Consider the following 24,274-nt stretch of genomic DNA (forward strand, 5'->3'; position numbering starts at 1 on the left):
TTGTTACCTCTGTTCTGAGTATCTCATTAGAGACTCCTTATATGATGCTTAAGTGGAATGTTCGTAGAGCGAATTTTCAGCCCTACAATTAAATTGTGCACTGAAATAATTAGCTGCACTTGAAAATTTTGGATGAACGCATTTGCCAGAACATATTAGGGTGCAGCTTTATTTGAATTGAGTTACTTTATCCTTTAGCTAGGTTTTTTCCTTTTGAGATCTGTTTAGAATTTAGTTGGTGTTTGGAAGCCTGACTTTTTGTCTTTTGTTGGCAAAACTGTGTGACATATTTGTTGCGTTATTTTGCCGTCTATAGACTATTTGGTTTCTTAATTGTGTAATAACAATTTTAAACATTTACAGGCCAGAGGGAAAAAGAGACAGAAAGGATGGTTCCCTGCCAGCCATGTGAAATTACTGGGTCCGAGCAGTGAAAGAACCACATCTGCAGCTCCCTCAGGTGAAAAAAAATGACTTTAAATTTCATTTGGAGTACTTCACGTAACTGCTTCAATTGTTCAGATACTAGTCTGAATTACGTAACTAGTGTAATACTATGTTTAATGGCGGTATCTGATTGTGGTGTCACGGTGGAAGGTCAAGTCCTAGTCAGAATCTGGGTCTTTTGACAGACATGTCCCCATTCAGCCTGTATCTTGGTCCAGGAAAGGTAAAATCTCACAACTTCTTCTTAATCAAAACAGTTTTTCATAGGGTCCCTCCCTAGCATATACTATCTTCTACATACCTTACAACAGAAAGTCTGAGTCATACAAAGATGTTTCTATCCAGAAATCTGTGAGGATCAGCAGTCCATCTTCTATGGCAAGAGCTTTTTAATTTTCCTGAATGCACTGAAGAGCCACACTCTTCTCATTTGGAAACTCCATGTTTCCAAATGCTGGCAAAAATCTTACAGAAAACTAGCAATCTTTGACAAACACCTTGGAATTACATGCACTGCTCTTTATAAGGAGGGAGACTGAGCAGCAGATTTCCACTAGGTTTTTCCATTTGAATGGCCAGGTACAGATGTGATTATTTCACGGAAAAGGAGCCTTTTTGCTTCTGCATGCTTAAATTGTGCTGTTCTCCACAGCTATGATTTGCTAATACAACAGCTTCCTGGGTATTACTGGACACAACTTCTCTTTGACTAAACTAGCAGCTCACGATTAGCTCATGCGCATTTCCTCTTCCTTTGCCATGTTTTTCTCACAAGGATCAGCCATAAGATAATCAAACTCACTTTCTTTTCCAAGCCAGTAAAAGAAATAGAAGCATACTTGATTATATTTTAAAATGTTTTGAAGGTCAATAGATGCTATACTAACTGAATCCATTTGCTGTGTAAGTGCATAGATATATAAAGTGGAAATAAAGATTACTGCCTGGCCCAATTAAAAAAAAAAAGTTAAAGAAAAGGGAGGACAGTTCCACATCAAGATAAGATCATGTGGTATTTTTCTTATGTAACGGTGTATGTGAAATTGTTCTTTCTTTCCTGTGGTTATGTAAAACACTGAAAAAACAGTCTTAATACTTGTATGACACTATTTTGCTATTTTTGGTTTTTTTCACCATAGTGTGTCAAGTGATAGCGATGTATGATTACATGGCAAACAATGAAGATGAGCTCAGTTTCTCCAAAGGGCAGCTTATTAATGTACTGAGCAAAGATGATGCTGACTGGTGGCAAGGAGAAATCAGCGGTGTGACAGGTCTCTTCCCCTCAAACTATGTGAAGATGACCACGGATTCTGATCCAAGTCAGCAGTGTAAGCAACTTTTATTTTTTATTAGTTTTGTTACTTTATTTCAAAGGTGCATAGCTATTCTTGTGCTTTGTGTTTGGAATTTGGAGTTCCAGGCATCAGCTGAACTTACTGGTACTTTAAATATTCTTTCTTTAAATACTTTACTATAGTACTAAGTACTTTGAATACTTTTCTATTTTATAGAATATAGTTTCTATAATTTAACCTACAAACAACCAGCACGTTACCAAACAGCCAGTGTGTGATCATAAGAGTGCTAGGGTGAGCTAAAAGTACTAGATTTGGTAGGTGTTCCCCTTCCATTAAAGATGCTGATGTTTGATAACTGACACTGACTGGGAGTCAGTGCAGGCATACTATGGTTGACTATAGAACTTGTTCGAGTTTTATAAAATATGAAAAAGTGTCTGCTGTAGTCATCGTTAACTTATATTTAAACTATTTACCAGTTAAGGAAAAATAACCATAGAATGGATAGGAAAAAGATTCTAGCATTAGCAAGTGACCTATCCTGTGGTAAATGCGCATGTCCTGGCTCCCAGCAATCCAGCTCTCATCCAATTCTGAGAAACAAGATATAGATCAAAACATATGTTAAGCTGAAAATTATCAGTAGCAGGCTGAGAACTGAATGCTAGAATATACACCTATCTGACAGTCAAAATTTTCTCTGCCTTTTTTGCACGTAAACACAGTAAAGGTTTCTGGTGTCCCACCCCACGCACACCCCATTTGTTTGGCCGCTCTCCCCAGACAAATTTACCACCGTTTTTACTCCCTCAGCTTTTTGTCCTGGGGCACTGTGATTAAACCAACTTTTATATCAACACATGCCATCAGTGGGTTTGGGAACGTATCTTGATGTCAAAGTTGCTCCTTTGACATAACAAGCCTTGTCCCTTCACTTGCTGTTTTTTCCCTCGGCATCATTTGTAGTTTTCTCAGTATAAAGACACGCATCCAGAAGTCTGGTTGAGGTTCACTCTTAATAGTCTATAGCTAGTGTGTAGGACCAGTTTGCACTTAAGATTTGATCAACATAGTTGTGTTCTTACAGAAGAATTCACAAACTCGGTAATGAAGGTACAGCTTGGATTGGAAAGTTAAAATATTTTCCCTGGGTAGCTTTTTATGGTACCTGGGCAAAATCGAGTATGCACCGTTCTTGAGGTTTTCTTTTTAGCTAAATTACGTCTGTGCTCACATTTTTGGTAACACATTGATTTTTTTTTTTTTTTTTTTTTTTAAAATGCCTCTGGCCGGTGTGGCTGTGATGTCAAAAACTTCTACATTTAGATTGAACTCAACATTCTTTTGATTAGGCATATCAAAATCGTTAAAATGAGCCTTTGAACATTTTTGTTTTGTTTTGTTTACAAAATCTCAGTTCTGAAGAAATAGCGTAGACTAAATCCAGATGGGCTATAAAACTAAGATTCTGGCTGAGTATTAAAACTTTCTGAATTTCCCGAAATGATGGAGATACTAGCTTATCACACCAGGTGTGTTGCCATTTAGAGTTATATGGCTGAATGCGGTAAGTGCAAGGCGATTACATATACCACTAATTTTCAACAAACGCAGTGCTAAGATCAAGTTGTAATTGGAAACTTTCCATATGATGATTAAGTTTTTCTCATTGTTTGCTGATACGTCGTTAGGCTTTTTCTCAGATTTCAATGTTGCGGAGTAAAAATATTTCCATCCGCATCAAACTGTGGCTGTGTGAACAGAATTTTCCTTTGAAAGTATATTGGCAAAGGTCAGCTGGTGGCAGTCACGTGAGCAGATGTGCACCAGGTCATCTGGACTTGGTTGTTCAACTTTTGTCTAAGTAGTAGTCTGTTTGCTACAAAGCAGATCTGCTGGTGCTTAAGTAACAAAATCTGCCTATTGGTGAATGAAGAGTACGTTGAATTTAAAAAAAAAATTCTCTGAGTATTTCAAATAAGCTAACTTGTATATCAGTTTTGTGCTGGGATTTGCCGTTCTTTTGTGATACATGCATTTGGAAACTTCCGGAAAAATCCTGCTTGAAGTCCAGAGCCTGCTCAAAACCAGCATGGCTTGTTAGCTCAAGCGCAGCATTGTGCAAATATCATTACACAGATTTCAGCTGGGCTGCTTTCATCTGGTGTGAAGTCTGAGCTAATAAGTTGTGTTAGCAGTAAGCAAGCACTGTACCATTCGCCTGTAACCAGAGAAATACTTACATATGTACTGATTCAACTTTCAAACTTCCTTGGATTTCCTTAAAATATTTTTTGCTCTCATTTAAATGTAGTGCACAAACTGTCACTGGTATTCTTGAGAAATCACTAAGGAATTGTCCCACAGAACTGTTGATGGCCCTCTAGGAACCAGCTTAGAGATATGACAGAATATAATTTTAAAAATGCATTGTTACATTTTAAAGAATTGTTAATCTGAGTATTGTAATGTTTCTGTTGAAGAACAGCAGTTTCTCCCACTGTCTTTTCTAGATGGTCGAATGTAATGGTATTTGAAAAGGAGCAGGCAGATTTGGTTTACTGAAATAGGTTTGCAGCTTAGGAAAATTCTGCTTTTCCCTCAAATTTAAACTCTGTTATATGGACCGCCTTTGTATCCAGAGTCTTTCCTGGGACTTACTAGTTACAGCAGTAATGGCAAACTTCCCTAGCAAAGAAGGAACTTAGGTCGGCGAGATGTTTCTTCTCTTAGGTTGCTGAAATAGCTCTCTGAACGGAAGAAGCTGTGCTGACGAGATCGCTTTTCCTGTTGGTGTAGCTGCACATCCTGGCATAGGGTCCCTGCAAGGCAAAAAAAAAAAAAAAAATCAATTAAGAGTGTCATAGGGCTGTCAGCAGGTCTCTTAAATTCAACTGAGTCCTGGTGACTGCAGAACACAGAATACTTGAGAGTCGTTCTCTCAGTGACCTTGGTGATGGTTAGACTTACTCATGTTTTAATGACGTTTTCATAGCCCTTATTCTAATGTTTGCACAAAAGCCATCATAAAGAATAAATAAGATATGCAGAAGGTTTCAAAATATAAATAGCTATAGATTTAAAGTAAAGGAATATGCATAATCTCATAATCTTCAGTTCTTTGTTGAGTGCTTGCTCAACCATTCCGGGTCAGATCTTTTGTGTATTGGCAGTACCTGTCTAGGACATGTCTACCAGGTTTTCTTCCCGTTCTTCCCAAGGGGTGTGTAAGGCGTGGTGCACTTACCACTTTACAGTTCTTCCCAGTGGCCTGGTCTGGAGATAATTTTGTTATTTCAGCCAGTCTTCATCTGCCTTAAACAGTTGCTCTTAGAAACTTATTCTCTCCTTATTTGTTGGCTTTTTCAGTGAGATACCTTTCTTCAGTTTGTCGTCTTATCCATGGGACCAGTCTGAGCCTTGTCCTTATATTTTCTTTAGTTGAGATTTTTTCCCCTTAGATACCTCAAATGGAGGCAAGACAGCTACATCTGCATACTTGGTTGCTGGATGTCTTTTAGTGTTAGAGATCAGTTCATCTCTCAGAGATGTTTGTGCTGAGAGCTGGACAACTCAGCCAGGTGGACATACCTATGCTCAGTGTGCAGAGGCTTCTAGTTCATCTTACCTGAGGTATCTCATCTCCCTTTGTGAGACTGGTCTTTCACAGAGCTGAATGTTGTATCAGTTCTTTCTGCTCTAATGTACGTATAGTTATTGTTTCTGCTCACTCTTTTTTTCTTTCCGTAGCCCAGCATTGCTGCAGTTCCTCAGGCATCTGTTACTGCTTCAGGTGCTCAGACGTGAGCTCCAGGTAGTCCCCATAGCCTGATTCCCTACACACCTCCTTCCCCCATTTAAACCTACCCGATCTGCCTTCTGCCAGTGCAATGGCAAAAGTTGGTTAGACTGGGAACAGATCCTCTCTCCGTAGACTGTTCTTGACACACGTATGATGATGGTGTACGTTTCCTTAGGTACAGACTTGATGTTTATAGTAATACCACTAGATCTACCTAAATTTTTTTCCTCCCCAAACCTTACTTGTAGATGTGACATGTTAGAGACCTGAGGCAAGTCCTGTCCTTTCAACAACAAAGATCTGTATTTCTGGAAGTTTATCTCCATGCACAAAAGATCATTAGTAATTCCTGTACACCACTGTCTAATGTGTGTGAATGAAGCTGATCGATTTTTCAAGGACGTTCATAGTGCAAAAACAACTTCTGAACTGACATGCTTGTGGCAGGTGCATTTCTGTGTCTATATATGGACAACACATTTTGAAATTCTCTAGTTATTGCCAAGTAACTTCTCTTTATGATTACGGAGTAAGAGTTCGTGGTATCAATGGCTTTGAGGCTACCAGTTGCAATGTTGCAGGTCTACATTCATTTTTTTAACACATGAAGATTAATAATTTATTCTAAGATTTTACGCAACAGCTCCAGAATTGTACCCCTTTTACCAAAGATCAAATACAAAATCAATCCCTTAGTTCATAGTGACATAGTCATTTTGTATTTCTAAAACTATTTGGTGAATGTCAGTCAGGCTTGATAAAACTTCCAGGTTGAAATCCAGGGGTCTGGAATAGTCTCCGGCTTGCCCACAAGGTGTGTGCAGCTGCAGCCCATGTCATACATCTGCCTTTAACCTGACTTTGCAGTGCCTCTTCGAGACCGCACAGACCTTCGTTTCTGATGTGAGTATTGAGTGATGTGGTATGTCCTACTTCATGGACACATACTTACTAGAGACAAGATTTCATTTAGTTTCAGGCTTTGAACAGAGTCAAACAGGTTAATTTTTATGTGCCGCTATGAATAAATTCCATTGAGACTTTACAAGTTTAGTTTTTTATCTGATTTTCTTATGTCTCATTACAAGTTTCTCAGGATAAATCCTGGCTTTGTTGAAATCTCAGGGAATTTTGCCATTGCCTTTAAAAAAAACCCTAGGGCTTGACCTTGTGTTGTTGAGTCTACATAACATAAGTCTTCCTTGGGAAGAAACTTTCTTCTTCAAGTGAATCAGCTACAAGTGTGTTTCAGAGTCAGTGACGGCTGGTCGCAAGTACTTAAAACTGTGTGTGTTTATAAATATGAAATTGCAAGAGTAGTAGCTCATGATGTCTGTTTTGAGAAAGTTGAACGTTAGTCATTCCTTTCTGACCTCTTTGGTGTTGTTCTGTCTTTGTCCATAGAACTCATATGTTTCACTCTTCAAATTTATGTTCATTTTATCCTTCATTTTTTTTTGTTTTTTTTAGGACCCAATGTTGTCTTCCAGTGTGAAAGCACCTCAGAGACCCACTATCCAAGTTTGACTGTAGCGTGGAGGCAGGGTGGCCAGCCCTGCTCACATATCTCTGACTCAATCCTTTTGCTTCGTTTGAACGTTAGATCCAGTCAAGAAATTAGGTTTTTGTGGGTTTTCTTATAATCTACAGTTACAGTTGATTTGTAAAAGCAGAAAGGATAGTGGGTCTTTGTGTGGCTTTCACTGCTGTTCATTCTTGTTTCCTTTAGTATTTTTCTTTGGTATTGATAATTGTAGATCATTAGCATGCATATCAAGTTATCATTTGCATGGTGGGATTGCAGACACACAAAGACCCACTATTTGCACAGTTTATCCGAGCTGTTTTGAATGGGCAGTTGTGTTCTTTTAATGTTGTAATGTACATACTTTGCAGAATTAAAATGTTCGCTGATTACTGTTCTAATGGCCTTGATTTAATCTCTTGCATATTGAGCTTTTAAAATTGGCAGCCTACAAGGCTCATCCAGAGAACAAACCCTACCTGTCTCTGCTGCTGATAGTCACTGTGATTACAAACATGCTACAAGATCTAAGATTTAGATCTGGTGCAGTCCATCCAGCCTTTTAATACCCTTTTTAACTGGGGAAAGAACTATTAAGCATAGAGTGGAGGATATTGTAATTTTTTTCTTCCTTCACAGTAGTACTATAGCAGGAATTCAGGTTGTTTTGGCTGGATGTGTCCTATCCCTAAACAACCTCCTTCCTTTAAATACTTTATTCCTGTAATTCATATTTGCTTTCAGTTTTAGCAAACAGCAAACATGTACTAGTTACTGCAGTAAGTACTTATACAGCCTCTGTGCTACTAGACCCTTTCCCTGCCCCTTTTCTTCATTAAATAGTTAAAGGTACTGAACAGTATTTTTATCTGGCTACGGTCTGCAGTGACTTAAAGTAAGTACTATCTGAAAGCTGCTTCTCTTCTTTCTGTTAAATAAATTAGCAGCCTAATACATAGGTAATCTCGATAAAAGAGATGTTGCCACAAAAGAAACACTAACAGACACCTGGAGCTGAAGGCAGAGCATTCGGGTTTAAAAATGGAACTATACTCCTCAGCTCAAAAGTGGTCCTTAAAGGTACAGTTGTGGCATGTCAGCAGTACGGTCCAGTAAAGGTGCCCACGTTTTATTAGTTTGGGGGGAGGGAGGGACCAGGACTTCAGGACTATAACCCTGATACCCCTTGAAATAAAAGGATTAACTTAATAGCAGACTACTTGTCTGATTAAATAGTTCTGTGCTCCTGTAACAACAGGAGAGATCTAGTAGACACAGTATTTAATTTAGTTGGTTTCCTGAACTTGGTTACAAAACAGCAAAGGTCACTTATGCAATCAGAAATGTTTACAGAACACTGTTTGTTTACTATATACATATATATATATATATATATATATATGAATGTTGTGAAGGTACTGTCAGGAAAAGGTTAGTCCAATTGCAGAGATTTAAAAGCCTTTCTCCAAAATTTCTACAGAAGGAGTAAGATGTTATGTATTTAATATACTTGATCAAATAATGTAAATGTGCCCTTTAGTTCAGAGAGGTATCTTTTGTGCAATACGGACTACAGCAATGTGCCTACATAAAGCTAGAAATGGGTTTTTATTCTGGATGTATTTTGTCTAAACCAGTATTTTGTTATAGAATGAAATCATGCTATTGTAGGCAAATGCTGTGCTAGATGATTCCTCAGATATTCTAGCTGACTCGATTTCCTTATGAAAGTACATTTTAAGTGTTTCTACTAAAATATGCTAATCACCCTGAATTGCCTTCTCTGAATTTCTCACTGAAAGCCTGTTTAATACAGGCTGAAGTGTGTTGTGCTACACCAGTGGCATCAAGCAGTCACCTACCGTAGTCTAATAATTAGATGATCTTATAAATTATCCCAGTTCTAAAAGGCACTGTTGACCTGTGGGATTTGAGCCACACTGACTTCCTAATGTTCAGTGACAGTTCTCCTTGAATGCCAAATTGCTACTAATTGTCTTTGAAAAAAATGAAAAACAACTTCACATCCTGTCTGGGATGTTCTGGGAAATAGTTACATGGCATTTTCCAAAACCAGCTGGCGTTCTACCCATTTTTTTAGATGATACAATTGGAGATTAGGGTAGTATTAGGTACAGTTTCACACAAGTAGTGTGAAATACATAGTTGGGTATGCAGATATGAGCACTGATAATTATTGAAACAGCTGCCCCTCAGTTTGAACTGATGAGTATTGAAATGAAGCACTTGGGGCTTTCACGGTTACCTTTTCATGTTTCAGTATTACCCGCATACACTCTAAATTCTCTAACTGTAATAACGATAATAGTAATACACCTTAATAATGCTGATTGAAAGAGACGTAGTCCCTGCCTTCAGCATTTATCTCTACTGCAAAAGTCTGTCTAACACAGCTCAAGCACAATCACCTGAGAGCTCTGCTCTCCTTCGCACACTGGTGCAGAAAGTATTGTATATGTACCTCAGATCATCGATAGGAAAGACTATGCAGAGGATGTATTTAAGGCAAGATTATTTTAAAATAATGTTCTGTATCACTGAAGAGGTGTAGCTAATAAAAGCTGGGTTTCAATCAGACTTTTTATTTCAAAAATGTTACTTTTTCTTTGCTTGTGTGCAGTCCACTGTCTTGTTGATGAAAGTCCGTAGAGTTGGGTTCAGCTGTCATCCCAGTCAGCCAAGTAAAACTAGCATTGAAGTGTTCATCCCTTATTTGGGTGAAAAAGGTTGGCTTTGGAACTAAGGACAAGGTGGAAAATAGAGTTACTTGTTGAACTGATGGTCCCCAGTGAAGAGCACAGAATCTAAATGTTGCGCAGAGCCACACAAGGTTAACAGTTAAAACTGAAGCCAACCAGGAAAGCAAAATATGATGTTGCCTGCAGCATAGTGCTTCCTTAATATTGTTTCCTGTGGGCCAGCAGGGAACAGGGGCCATGGTGTAATTGGGGGTAAGAATGTAAATGATGCTGTAAATGCACAAGAACAGGTACTGAAACGCTTCCTAATTTTGTAACTGTCTAGTTTGCATAACAGACTAACAACCTACAAAAGCGTAGTTTTACAAAAGCTTAGTTTACAGAGCTAGTTCCTGATCCAGCAACCAGATCCATGCAGGAAAGTCTTGTGCCACCACCAAGACCCGGTTGCAGGGCTGGGGTGTGCGAGTAGTCAGTGATCGTGAAGGGCTGTGAAAGCATACAAAGCACTATCGTAATGTCAGTGTTAATAATGTTACAGTTAGGAGTGCAGAAGGCATAAAGCTCCATCAAAAATGTTACACGCTAATAATTGAAGCGTCTCCTACCAGTCATTGAATATTTATGCCATCTCGATGCTTGGTCAGATCGTATCCCTGTGTGATTTTCTTTGAGTTGGGTTGAAAACACCTGTAAATAAGTCTGCTCGTAGGAATGCCGACAAACCTTGGCCTGTAGTAGTGTTGGGAGCTGCTTACAGGGTCATGCTACTTTAATGTAATGAATTAATAAAACCGCTACGTAATGGTGTGTGCTACCTTAAAATCTCCTTTGTTGTTCTTTTCGAGCTAGAGTATTAATGTTTGGGGATGATTGTTAAGACATGCAAATGCAGGCTGTGCTTAGCATGAGGCAATTGTTCATCTTTGTTTTCAAACAAAGTTGTAAGATAACTATGCAAATGTATTTTATTAAAGGGACACATAAAAGGATCTAGTTTGTCTGTTGTGTTTTTTTGTCCATCTGCGGAGGATTTTTTCCCATCTGAATAGCTTGGTACGAGCATTATGTTACTTGGCTCTGTGACGGAGCGACTTGATTTTGCTTTTTACCTCTTGAAAATTGAATCATAAATTTCTTCTGTTGTAGCAGAGAGAGTATACTGCATTTACTGATTAGGGGAGATTGATTATGTTTCCCAGGGCCTGATCGAAACCAGCCTTTCCACAGCAGCAAATTTCTTGGCTTAGTTCCTTTCATGGGTTTCAGTAGGCAGAGAGGCTACTGACGGCTACGGGCAGTGACAGGAGTACATTGCAAGTGAATTAGCCTTATGTGTGCCAGCAGAGATTGTAAAATGGCTATGGGTGATGTCCCGTGATGCCATCGGTCTGTTCTCTGGCTGTACTAAAGGGACTGTTTTAATGCCAGCCCGTGGTACTTCATGGTGAGATGAAGTCTTTCTATGGTAGCCTGGGAAAATAGAGGCAGGCTAATACAGGCAAAAAACCCCAACCCTTAACTGCTTTTTCTAGCCATGTCAACTGGCTTGAGCTAAAAAACCAAACAAAAATAATTAAAAAAAAACCAAAACAAAACCCAAAACAAACCCCAAAAGCCACACCCCCCAAAAAAACTCACAACCCTAACCAAATCAAGCTATTTCCTTATAAATGCAGTTTACTTAGGCCACCTCTACCTCTAAATAGTCTTCACGGGTGACCCAAAGCAGCGATGCCTCTGCTATAGATAGATCCTTCAGGACAAGTGCCTGAGCTCATGTTTGAGGCTTAAGATGTCTTTCCAGAGCTGTCATTTTTAATATAGTTTTTTCATTGTTCGTTGAGTGGGGAAGTTCGTTGGGGAAGGGAACAAAGCCCTCACTGCCCAAGCAGCTCTGGGTATCTTTGAAAGCCTTTTATCCATCTGGTTTTTACCTCAATTCTCTGGAATTGGCTCTTAAGTGAAGAATTTTAATTCACTTCCCCTTTTTTAACAAAGGAAAAAAAGGAAAGTTTTTGAAATGGTGCTAGGTCTCATTCATCTTTCTTTCATTGGAGGATTTCTTTTCTTCAGAAAGTGTCATTCTTCCCCTTGAATGTACTCAAGTCCAAAATATGTCAGTAATTGGAAGGGTTTTCTCCCCCAGCCTCCTGTGTTTTTCAGGCATTTGAACCTCCTGCAGAGTAGAACGTCTTTTAACTGTGAAACTCGGTAGTTTTTCGTGCAGGGTTAGTTATGTTAGTAGGAAGAAAGTATTTCTTGTTCAGGTATATTTGGAGAGGGAAGTATAATTTTAACCATAACATTAGAGACTGGGATTTCCTGTTTATAAACTCTCCACCTTGTTTTACCCTGCCCCTGCGAGACAGCTGCTTCCTCGTCTTGGAGAGCAGGATTTATCACAGTTGTAGTAGGCATCGCTCTCTTGCTATCCCCTAAGTTTCAAAGGTACCAGACACCCACTGCTTGCTCCAGTAGATGATGTTCTCCGGAGGGAGCTGGGCAGATCATGCCCCGGATTGTCTGAACAGCCTGGCAGCACCCTGCTCTCGGTGGAAGAGGCAGGCTGGCTTGCCCTCCAGAGGTAATGTAAACCTCCGATCTAGTCCAGAGAGGGTGGGCAGCTGAGATTCCCCTCTGCAGGCGCTCCCAAAAATCTCCCTGCTCTTCATTAGCTGTATGGGGAGCTTGGGATGAAGCTTCACAAGACAGAAGCCAAACCAACAGCTTTCTGCTGCCAAAAAAGGCAGTTTTACTGCTTCCACGCACATTCCTGGCCGCTAAACTAGCAGAGAACTACTGTTTTCTTTTTCCCCCTCGGGATTCATTTGCTGCCAGGGTGTGAGCTGGGAGTCAGATAAGTGCCAGAACTGATGCAAGGAAAGGAGGGAACAGGAATGTGGGAGGAGAATGGGTAGAGATGCAGGTCCACCCTTTCCGTACCAGTGAGCCCATGGGTTGCTGTGGCCACTTTGGAAAAGCATTGGCAAATGCACTAGGTAGGCTGTTTTATTCTCCGTCTCGTTCGCTTGTCTTCACTTCAGATCCAAATGCCTGAACTCACCCTCTAAAATCAGGTGTGTGGATTGCATACTGTGTTTTTATACCAGTGTCATCAGACCCATCAAAATTTGGGGCATTTTCACTAGTGCTTATTTAAATACAAAATAACACTCATCCCTTCACCCCAAAGGCTGACAGTCCAAATGCAAGGTTAGTGCAGGAGGCGGTTCATTTAACTGCATTTTTGTATCTGATAAGGAGCTTATAAACCAGATCTAGTTTAGGTGCATAAAAAAGGCCTGTTTTCCTTCCCGTGTTTGCTTCCACTTTAAGTAGACAGCATGAGACAGACACAAATCCAGCGTGTGGGTTGTTCCAACAGCTGCGATACAAGCAAACAGCAACAGGAGCTCCAGTCCGCCCCTGCTTTTGTTGCAGGAGTACCCTGCAGTAGAAAAGAGAACCACGTGGTCAAAGCTGAGACTTCCAAATCTGGACAAATAAAGTCTGGTTACTGTGCAAGCCCTTAATTATCCTAAAATTTAATGTCTTAGGAACCAGGTGGGCTTAAACTCAGTCCTGTACAAACTACAGAGTGACGCTAGAATCCAGAAGTAGCACACATCGGCCACAGTCCATCTGAATGGATTGAGATACCAAACTCCACAGGAATCACTTTGATCTGTAACTTTGCTCCTTTTTTTCATCTCGTTTTGGCCTGATTGTAACTTTGGGAATAACTAGGGCCAGAAGCAGCATTCTGCATGATCAAAAGAGCTGCAATCCCAGATCTCTTCAATAAAATGTGGCATTTTATTTCTGACAAGCTTAAGATCTGTGATCCTCCTTAGGGGTACAAACCAGAACGGAAAAGTCCTGATGTTGAATGTAGCTATTGCCTTTACTGTTTTACTTCTTTGTGTTGGTCAAAGGGTTTCCCTGTTAAAGTACTTCGAATGGTATCGTAAAACTTCATGTGACAAGTGGTGTTCTTTTGCTGAAGGTTGCTGCTCCTTCAGAGCAGCTTGATGCCTGTGCAGCAGGAAGCGCACAAGCCTGGGAGGTTCCCATGAAGCCACTGTCACATCAAGTTTAGCCAGATGTTCCGTGTTTCTTGGGTTCCCCCCCCTCCCCCCCAATTTATTACTAACTCATTTGCATTTCATTATTTAGAGCAGCCTTCCCATAAACAGATCTATACATTGGCAGTGAATAGAATAAAGTCACATTCTAGTGTCCTAGGGTGACAAGGGAGACGCAGCCCTTCGTGCTGTAGGTCACGCTGCCTTTCACAACACCTGTAAGCTTTCAGAAAGTATCGTTCCTCTAGAAATGCTGGATCTAAATGAGTCCGTTCTGCTAAGTGTCCTTTCTGCTATTCTGCAAAATCCACAGTTCACATTGTTTTAAAATCTGATGCTATCATTACATCAAGCACTAGATGTATGTTCTCAAATGCTCTGTAATTGTTTTTTTATTCTTCCCTATCCTGCTACTTTGGCAGTACTCTGCTAGCGTGTGATCAGAAGGATCAGAGTTTGACTTTCTGTGCTCTCCTTTACCCATCTAAACATATTCACCACTTTGCTTTTACCAGTTTTTGATTTGGCTACTAAATTTCAAACATTGTTGTCACGCTTACTAACATGTATACAGTAGCGAAAAAGCAGTGTGAAGCTGTAGGGTCTGCATGTTCTTACAGAAAACTTGGGGTTTGTGTCACTGAAGGTCTGCGTCTTCCTCTGCATGATTTTGATTATGTATACTTGATGCCTAAAAATAATTCAACATGTTTCAGCCTCATTTTGTTTCTAAATGAGAAAAAAAGTTGTGCAACTGCGAAGTTATGCAACTATAACGTTATGCCTTATAACTTTACAAATTTGTACTGGTGGTTTGTATCATCAATTAATAACCAAGATAGAGTACTTTAGAAATGGGGTGGAGATTAAAGGTGCAATGTCATCAGTCAGAACCAGATACATTCTAGATGACTTCATCTCACAAAAGACATTGCATAAGGTAAGAGAACATCGCAGTTTCGAAACGGTATGGCAGAAAAGGGAAGAGATGAGAAAAATCGTGAGGCAAATGGAGCGGCAGGAAGTCAGGAATTCTTATTCTGCACCACAGGACAAGAACAAGGGATGTTTGAAGAAATAAAAGGGTGACAGGCTAAAAAATGACATAAAGGGGGGAGGGGGTCGATTGCTACATCACTCGATTTTGAACTGCTGCTGTTGTGGACAGGGTTTTACCATTGTGTATATAGTCTGAACCGTAGGCTGGTGTCTGTTGATGCAATTTTGTGAATTCATCAGATCCGATGGCCTGAGTGGGATCTAAACTACTGGCTTACTTCTTGTAGGGTGTGCTGATCTCCAAAGCCTTGACACTATGCAACCAATGGAAAGGAAAAGGCAGGGCTACATTCATGAACTCATTCAGACAGAAGAAAGGTATATGGACGATCTTCAGCTCGTCTTAGAGGTGAGATGTCTTGGATGTGAAAATGCATTTGGAAAAAGATCACCTCTGTCCTATTGAATAATAGCAATAAAAGGATTCTTACAAGTTGTGAAATGCTAGAGGAAGAAAGTGAGGTTGTGTGAGCACCTTCCTTTCTAGCGAATGTTATGTGGTTGTCCACCAAGCAAAAACATTACGTTGTGAAAGCCACCGTCTTACGAGGACCTTCCTGTTTTCCAAATCCTGTTCTTTGGTGTCTGGGTTCAGTGTAAAGATGATGGGCTGGGCTGCGGCAGCTGGCAAAGCTGCACAGGCTCATGACAGAAGCTGTATAAGCACCATAAAAGTTTATTGTCTGCCTTTATCTCTGATTTTATTTCTGGAAGCACGACCACCTCATTAGGCAGGGCAGGAACTGGCCAGCATTACGTGGTCTTGGGCGTCTGACTTGACCTCTCCATATAAAACACCTGTGTGGTGAAGTGTTAAAGGTGTTAAACAGAGTGAGTTACACAGGTATTCTGCTGTCCAGAGGTACTGTGCCGAGGGTCCCTGAAAGAAGCTGTAGTTCTGCACACTGGTGGACTATGAGTGCTCTGGGTATGGGGATAGGTGTGGTGCGTAAGTGTAATTTGTGTAGCAATTGACTCTGAAATCACGGGAATGCTCTTCTGCGGAACGGTCAGCCTGCAGGTCCCAGTGCTTGTCCCTGCTTCGCAAATGGTGATGCCGGCGTCAGAATGAGGTCACACACTTAGGAAAAATAGCAACAGCTGTCACAAGTGCTAGTAAGGAATTGCTTTTAACTTCTCCTGAATTGGGACACTGAGCATTCAAAAAAAGCAAAATCACTGCTAGGCTGAACAAGAGGCTGAGCTGCTTCTGTTTCTGAAGAATTGCTCACCTTTCTGATTTTCTGACTGCAGGTTTTCCAAAAACCAATGGCTGATTCGGGTTGCCTCGCAGAAGGAGAAATGGGGCTGATCTTTGTGAACTGGAAGGAACTCATCATGTCAAATACAAAGTTACTGAAGTGAGTACTGACCCACATTTTTATGTTTTCCTCTTCATCTTTATTCTCTTGTTCCTTTCCCCAGGAAGTTTTCTGGTTTTATAGTAAATATTTCTGTCCTTCCTGATTATTTCCTGTGCATGCATGCATTCAGAACAGCTAAATGCATTCAGACTACCTCACAAAGAAGGAGTTGTTAAGAGAGGGGAATAAACAGCAATAACAGTTGCACATTTGCTATAATACCTTAGAAATAGAGCCTACACAAAAGCACATGCACAGGAGGTATTCTTCGCGGTTTTCTGCAAAGCAACCTTCTGTTCTCTAAAAATAAACTTTGGAGAGACAAAGTGGCTAATAACTCATTGAAATGGGATGCTGGTTGAATGTAGAGATTGATGCCGGCTGTCCCAGAAACCTCAGAGGAGAGTCTCAGTCCCGCAGCCCCCATCAGGCAGATCATCCAGCTCGGTGTGTTGTGCCGGTGACTTTCTGGGGGTTCAGGCTGGACCCTGCGCCGCCTGGAAGCGCCCGTGCTGTGTAAGGGAATTCACCTCGCAGGCTTGCCTCCTTTCAGAGATGGATGTTGTCAGGATCTTGATTTTGGCCTCGCAGACTTGGCAGCAAAGTTGGATGGTGATTTCTTTCCTCTTCAGAGCCTTGCGAGTGCGTAAGAAAACAGGAGGAGAAAAAATGCCCGTGCAGATGATTGGGGACATCTTAGCAGCAGAGCTCTCTCACATGCAGGCCTACATTCGGTTCTGCAGCTGCCAGCTTAATGGAGCTTCGTTGCTGCAGCAGAAAACTGATGAAGATGCTGATTTCAAAGACTACTTAAAGGTATCTTATTCAGTAGCTTTTGTGCCTTCTCCTTTCCTCAATGACAGGAGCCCAACCAGATCAAAATAACCCAGAAGAGTAAAATCTTGCAAAATAGCTAAGAACCTTCTAAGGTTTATTTATATGATGACCATGGTTAACGCTGTGTGCTTCCTATTTATATACCTGTCTTTCTCTCTAGCTAATGTATTACTCCATTTCCCATTCCATTGCTCGTTACTTCAGTGTAACACTAACCCCACGAAGCTATGGTGCCGGTGTCTGCACCTTCCCAAAAATTCATGCTGTCAGAAGGAGTAAGAGTCTGTGGAGTTGAAATAAAAAAGCTGTTGTTCTGAACACGCTTGTAATTCAGTGGGGTGTGCGGTGTGTCTGAACGGTGGGGTTGCAGCCGGGGCCAGAGGTGTGCCGTGAGCGTCACAGGCAGGCACGCCGCAGAAATAAATAAGGAATTGCTGCCATAATGCAGCTGATGCGGTGGCTTTGAGGCCATGAAAGGAGAAATGCCAGAACTGTTGACAGCAGGCATTTGTTTCTTTCATTGCTTTGGTTTCTTTCAACCTGAGTGGAGCCTGTAACGTCAAAATAAAAGCTGGAACAGTTTTGAATGTAAGGGATTCTGCATGAACAGTGATCCTACTGTGGATCACTGTGGATGCTGGCAAAGCGGCTGAGTACAATGACAGCGCTGGCTTTCCTGTTTGTTCTAGATACAAGTATTGTTTGCTTACTGAAAAATCTAGGATTTCTTGGAATGCCTGAAAAAATGAACCTGATCAGACAGTTTTCAGTGCGGTGAGGCAACTCTTTCTTGATGAGTAATGCAATGTCTCTGTTAAATCTCTGGGTTGCACCATAGAAACTTGCCTTGGACCCTCGCTGCAAAGGAATGCCCCTCTCCAGTTTCCTCCTGAAACCTATGCAAAGAATAACCCGCTACCCTCTGCTCATAAAGAGTGTGAGTACCCTAAGTGAGGTTTTGTAGGTGAATGCTTTTGAGTTTGATCTCAATAGCAAAAGCAAAAAAAAGCCTTGTCCCTTTAAGGGGATTTCTCTGAGAGTGCGGAGAAGCGGTACCTGTGCTTACCTCTGTTTTGATCTTGTTTTCTCTCCTTTTTGATCCATACCAGATTCTAGAGAACACTCCAGAAAATCACCCTGATCACAGTAACCTCAAGCTTGCCTTGGAGCGTGCGGAGGAGCTGTGCTCTCAAGTTAATGAAGGGGTGCGTGAGAAAGAGAACTCGGACAGGCTGGAATGGATACAGTCCCACGTCCAGTGCGAAGGTCTTGCTGAGGTAGCCGCGTTAATACGCTGTACGACGGAGACTTTGCAGAGTCATTTCAGAAAGGCTGGGAGGGGAGTGGGGGTCCTTGCTCACATCCGTTATTGGAACATGATCTATTGCTGAGCTCTTGGCAGAGAACCTTTTATTACATATTGCTTGCAGCCATAATGTGATGAGCCCTCATTGTTTTTGCATGATTTTGGCAGTGGAGAAATCTCGGTTTATCAGCTTAAAACTGATGCCATTTAAACGGTTAAATGAACAGAAGTAAGTCTTGCCTCCGACGTTCTGCTCGTGCTACCTTTGGGCTAAGTCAGGTGTTAGTATGTGGAATTTCACTGAGTGTGTTTCCCAGGGTTTTCCTTCATGAAGAAAGGGCACAGTAACCCTCAGTGCCAGATCCTCAAAGGTATGTGGGGTTCAGGCTCCTGTACTTTTCAGGACAGCCTTCAAAAGGAGGTGTTGTGACAGTCCTCCACTGGCTGTGTAAGGAACCAGGGCTTGACAGGCCCAGAGGGTCTGTCCTAGTTCCATCACCTAATCACGTACCTCTAAGAGGTGACCTGACTGCAGACTCTGCAGGCTCATCTTAAACACAGCTTCTGGACAACAGAAAAGTGGCCGTGAGATAAATGCCTTCATCCAGTCAGACCCGTGTGTATGTGGTTGGTAAGGCTTAAATCTACTTTAAGCTGGGAGTAGTGCTGATACCATGGCAGATCATAAAACAGTTTCCCTTCTCTTCATTTGTAACTAAATTCATTAAACAAAAGAGAAGAGCATTTTGAGCAGCTTGAGCAATCTCCGCTGGGAAGAGGAGCAGGAACTGATGCCTGCATTAACTTGCTGCTGCTAATGGGTTTTGTCTCTCCTAGCAACCGGTGTTCAACTCCCTCACAAACTGCTTGGGACCACGGAAGCTCCTGCACAGCGGCAAGCTGTACAAGGCCAAGAGCAGTAAGGAGCTGTACGGCTTCCTTTTCAATGACTTCCTCCTGCTCACCTACATGGTTAAACAGTTTGTCTCTTCTGGCTCCGATAAACTGTTCAGCCCCAAATCCAACTCCCAGTTCAAAATGTACAAAATGGTGAGTGAATCGAGGTGCCCCGTGGTCATGTTGATACAGTGGGACCTGGCATTCTGATGAGGAGTGCCGTTCTCTCTGCTGAGATTAGCTGTCTGGCTCCAGCTGATCGTTTGCTGTCATACGGGCACATATGCCGTTTGGCTTAGTCCCTGGAAAAGGCCAGGCTTCTGTGTCTTGGTTTAATAAACACTTTTGTCCACTTTGGGGTGAAAGGGCAGAAATAGCATCGTGCCTGAGCAGCTGAATGGAATGTTCAGAAGCAGGAGCCTGGACTTAATTTTGCACAAGTTCCTGCATCCACAAGAAAATACTTGTCCTTCTTTAGAAAACAGTAAAAGGTGCAAAACTTCAGTCTCTGTGTCCACACAGTGCATGTTCTCAAGATTTTGGAGTTGGGGAGATAAGTTTAAGTATCAGGGCTGCTTTCCGACAGGGAACCTGGGAGATTTCCAGGATTTCCAGGCTCCACACTGCAGCCCTGCTTACGCAGTCCTGCCCCTTTCACAAAGCTCTTAATCCAGGAAGACGGAATGTGGTGTATCGCCAGAGTAATTTTTCTCTCAGTCCTTTCTCACATCCTTTATATGGTGATCTGACTGTTCATCCTGTGTCCTACGACTTTCATTTTCCCTACTGTAAAACAATGTATTTAAACATCCTTGTAGGGTTTCCGCTTATTGTCAGGGTGACGCTGCCACAGTGATGTTTGCTTTTCTTTCAGCCTGTTTTCCTTAATGAAGTCCTAGTGAAATTGCCCACAGACCCTTCAAGTGATGAGCCAGTTTTCCACATATCACACATTGACAGAGTTTACACGCTTAAAACTGACAACATTAATGAGCGGTGAGTAGTGAAAATGCAGATCTGAGCTTAAACTTGTTGATCGTGGCTGTAGGCTGTGTTTCCAGTGAGCAGACGTGGGGGTCTCTGGGCTCAAGAACAGGGTTTAGTCTCCCGATGAGGAAATAAATTCGTCTGACTCTTATTTGAATTACAAGTTTTCTCTCACTTTGTTCTGCTTGTGCAGCAGCTCTCACAGTGGAATCCAGAGGCTCATCTACTGCTCCTCGATGTTACAGTCACATAGAATAGTTTAGAGCTGCAAAGTGCAGCATCCCATAGGATTCTTCCCCAGTCCTGGGCAGTCTTTAATAAAACAGCAGCTCCACTTTCATTTATTTAGGCTTATGTGGAAATGCAGCATAAGATTAAATCCAAAACCTCCATCGCTTTAGTCCTTGAACTAATTTGATTCGTGATGCCTTTGAAACCCAGTGGGTGAAAAAATGGCAAGAGACTGGGGCAGAGTCACTGATACTGAGGAATTCCCTGCCTGTGGTATGACCCTGACCATAGCGATTGCTCTTTGCAGCACTGCCTGGGTCCAGAAAATTAAAGCAGCATCAGAGCAGTACATCGAAACTGAGAAGAAGAAACGTGAAAAGGCTTATCAAGGTACCTACCAGGTTCTGTATTTCCCTCTCGTCCACCTGGACACATGGGCAGGGCCTTTTCTGGAGGATGCCACAGTGTCTGCGTAGGATCTCCCTCTTCAGGTCTATTGCCAGTTTTTACGGTTGCAACCAATCCATTTATTTCTGACTTCTTTGTTCCCAGCTCGCTCACAGAAGACCTCAGGAATAGGACGCTTGATGGTGCATGTGATTGAAGCAACAGAGCTAAAGGCCTGTAAGCCCAATGGTAAGTGAAGAAAATAGTGTCAAATCACTTTGATTCCTGCAACGTTTGGAAAGGCTTGCTGAGAGGAGTTTGGTGCTTTGAGAAACTGTGGATCCCAGCTTCTGAACGAATTAGCCATTATTTTGTTTCAGAGGACCGAGTGCAGAACCGGCTCTGTGCTGCTCTGGGATATAGGGATTGCCTGACCCACACCTCCTGGACAGCAGCATCGATGGGGAGCAGCCTCCAGACGGGGAGGGAGGTTTCTGCGCTGCATAGGTGTTTCACTGCTTGTTCTGTGTTTAGGGAAGAGCAACCCGTATTGTGAAATCAGCATGGGCTCTCAGAGCTACACTACGAGGACCCTGCAGGACACCTTGAACCCCAAGTGGAACTTCAACTGCCAGTTCTTCATTAAGGATCTGTACCAGGATGTCCTGTGTATCACCATGTTTGACAGAGATCAGTTCTCACCCGATGGTAAGTGTGAACACTTGTTTTAGGAAAAGAAAGGGTTTTTTTCTGACTTGGGGTACACAGTTCCTCACCAGCAGTTCCAAGAGCCTGTAGGTATGATTGCTTCCTGAGAAATGCTGTGTAAAAACAATGCCTCCTTACTCAAGAGGTTCAATAGCCCTCCAGAGCCAACAGCTCAGGGCAGTCAGATTTGATCCTACTCTGGCTTTTGTATTGGACAGAGAATTATTATTTTGTCAGACTGGGGAGACGGAGAAGTTGAAAGCAGACGTTTTTCTCTCTCACTATAGGTGATGCCCAAAAATAAGGTGCTAGGTTGTATTTGCACAGCAACAGCTTGATAAGCTTTCCTTTTTTGCTTGGACACTGAACACGTTTTTGGCAGTCGGTAGCTTCTAGTACTCTTTAAAAGGTTAAGTGCTTTTTCAGGGCCCTGACACACAGTTGATTATTTCAGATTTGCGAGGTGCTGCCTTGACCTGAGCTGCGCTATGTGTAACTATAGCTCGGTCTTTTCTCCTGTGAGGTAACGTGACTTTGCTACGCTGCTCCTCCCCATTGGACAGCTGAGTCTGTTTTTTCAGTTCATGGTAAACTTTTTAATGCACACACACACACAAAGATGCTTAAATATGAAATGGCCACAAAGAGCGTATAATTTGTGAATAGGACTGTAAACCTGCAAGTGGCAGCAGTTGTTCAAGGTCATTGTCCTTGTGAAAAGAATGATACATAAGCCTAATTAAAAGTTGGCTGAACCAAAATAGTTAAGGGGTTTTTTTTATTGTTTTCATAGCACTGCAGCTGACTTAAACAGGTTCCATCACTTAACTCTGACCTTCCAGCTCTAAGACAGGAGAACATTTGAAATTGTGTTTCTGAAAGGGAACTGTATTTTCAAAGCCCTTAGATCAAACTGTCACATAAAGGCATGTTTTCCATCCTAATTCCATAGCATTTTTGTCTTTTAAAAAGACCCTTTTTTGTCACCGCTGGCTGATTTACACAGGGCTGAGGGCTAGTCAAACAGGAAGCCTGGGAGCAGTGCTCTGGAACTGAACACATACTATGCACCATTGCTGCTTAACCTGATACTTTCAGATTTTCTAAGCTTAATGTCTTTGCTTAATGAAATTTCTTATTCATTTGCCCAACAGATTTTTTGGGTCGCACTGAAGTTCCAGTAGCAAAAATCAGAACAGAACAAGAAAGCAAAGGCCCTACGACTAAACACTTACTGCTGCATGAAGTTCCAACAGGAGAAGTCTGGGTCCGTTTTGACCTGCAGCTCTTTGATCAGAAAACACTCCTCTAAGAACCCTTTTTTAATTTATGAAGGACAACTGAAGCTGACAGCCTGAACATTTTTTTGTAAAAGATTCCTTGCCCCACGCTGGTTATTAAGCAAGAGTTCCTGCTGCTTCCGTATTTCCTCTTAGTTACTGGTTGCATTTAGTTCCTTGCAGCGTTCAAAGTTGTTGTTGATCTATGCAAACACAAATGTTACTGTATATACAGTACTATAGCTCAGTGCCTTTTTATTATGTTGGATTATGTTGGGTTTGGATGCCAATGTTTCCATTTTCAGGGCCATAAAAAGTATTAAGTAGAAATGTGGCATCAAGATGTATGTATATTTTACCACTTAGTCTAACATATAGACTGAGGAATGGTTTAAGCTCAGCACTAGAATCATTCCATTTGAAATCTGAAAAGTGATATCCACTGGAATCTTCCCGTCTCAGGATGATAGTTTTAAAGATTAAATGCTGAAGAAGCCTTAGCACTGGAGAAGTCTCCGATATATATTCTTTAAGAATCAAGTGTAGTTCTTTACTTGACTTAGTTCTGCACTGAAATCAGTAACTGCTACTTGATTTTTCTTTCCGCTTCAGTTTGATTCACCATTCTCTGCTGAGACAATGTGGTTGTGAAGAATAACTAGAAAAAAAAAATTTAAATACTGTGACCCACAATAATGTGGAAAAAATACTCTTCAGCTTTTGGTTTTTTTCTTAAATGTAAGTTATTTGTGTACATTTCCTTGGTCTTGCAGACCTCCATGTGAATCTTGAAGCTTTGACATTGCCAACATGTATATAGAGAGTAAAATATAAGTTTATTAATGTAATTTGTCTACAGATGTTTATTGATGCATAGTGATTTTTAAAAAATATATTTTATTGTACAAGGGAATGTGAAATAATGAGAAAAACTTACAGGATTAATTCCAGAAAAGTTTATTACAAGTTTAAAAGGTTTTCTTGGGGGGAACTGTCACCCCAACATGAATCTGTAAAATGAGATTGGTTGAAAGCAAAAACTTTCTCTTGGCACCAAAATCAGGGATGGTTTAAAAAAAAAAAAAAAAAGAGTTTGTTTATAAAGGGTTTGATACGTTGTGACCATTTTACTGCCTCCTTGAACTGCTTTGTTGAAGAAGCACAGCATGCAATTCTGAACAGGATGTGCCCTTGTTTTCCATGGGTGCAGCAATACCTCCTGATGTCTGACAGTTTCACAGCCGGTTGCCGCCTGCGTACCCTCCTGTTACAGGGCTGAGTCAACCTCTGTTACTTTTAACAGTTTTCTGTGGTTCAGTATTTCTAATCCTAAAT

General features: G+C 41.4%; 1 protein-coding gene across 5 annotated transcripts in view; it reads left to right on the top strand.

Annotated features, from left to right (window-relative positions):
• Positions 1–24,255, top strand: part of ITSN2 (intersectin 2) — a 90,382-nt gene extending 66,127 nt beyond the window's left edge. For 3 of the 5 annotated variants that reach the window (XM_075497810.1, XM_075497812.1, XM_075497811.1), the window contains exons 27-39: positions 364–460; positions 1,587–1,778; positions 15,170–15,291; positions 16,197–16,303; positions 16,939–17,122; positions 17,982–18,080; positions 18,253–18,420; positions 19,287–19,499; positions 20,221–20,342; positions 20,872–20,954; positions 21,117–21,200; positions 21,486–21,659; positions 22,814–24,255. In XM_075497810.1, coding sequence (XP_075353925.1) covers positions 364–460; positions 1,587–1,778; positions 15,170–15,291; positions 16,197–16,303; positions 16,939–17,122; positions 17,982–18,080; positions 18,253–18,420; positions 19,287–19,499; positions 20,221–20,342; positions 20,872–20,954; positions 21,117–21,200; positions 21,486–21,659; positions 22,814–22,971 — 1,803 coding nt within the window. In that variant the 3' untranslated portion in view covers positions 22,972–24,255. Of the gene's footprint in view, positions 1–363; positions 461–1,586; positions 1,779–3,451; positions 3,689–7,020; positions 7,472–15,169; positions 15,292–16,196; positions 16,304–16,938; positions 17,123–17,981; positions 18,081–18,252; positions 18,421–19,286; positions 19,500–20,220; positions 20,343–20,871; positions 20,955–21,116; positions 21,201–21,485; positions 21,660–22,813 lie in introns of those variants that run through there. The other 2 variants (XM_075497813.1, XM_075497814.1) reach the window with 2 other exon arrangements.
• The last annotated feature ends 19 nt before the right edge of the window (positions 24,256–24,274 follow it).

This window comes from Mycteria americana, chromosome 3 (assembly GCF_035582795.1).
Source record: "Mycteria americana isolate JAX WOST 10 ecotype Jacksonville Zoo and Gardens chromosome 3, USCA_MyAme_1.0, whole genome shotgun sequence".
Taxonomy (NCBI): Eukaryota; Metazoa; Chordata; class Aves; order Ciconiiformes; family Ciconiidae; genus Mycteria; species Mycteria americana.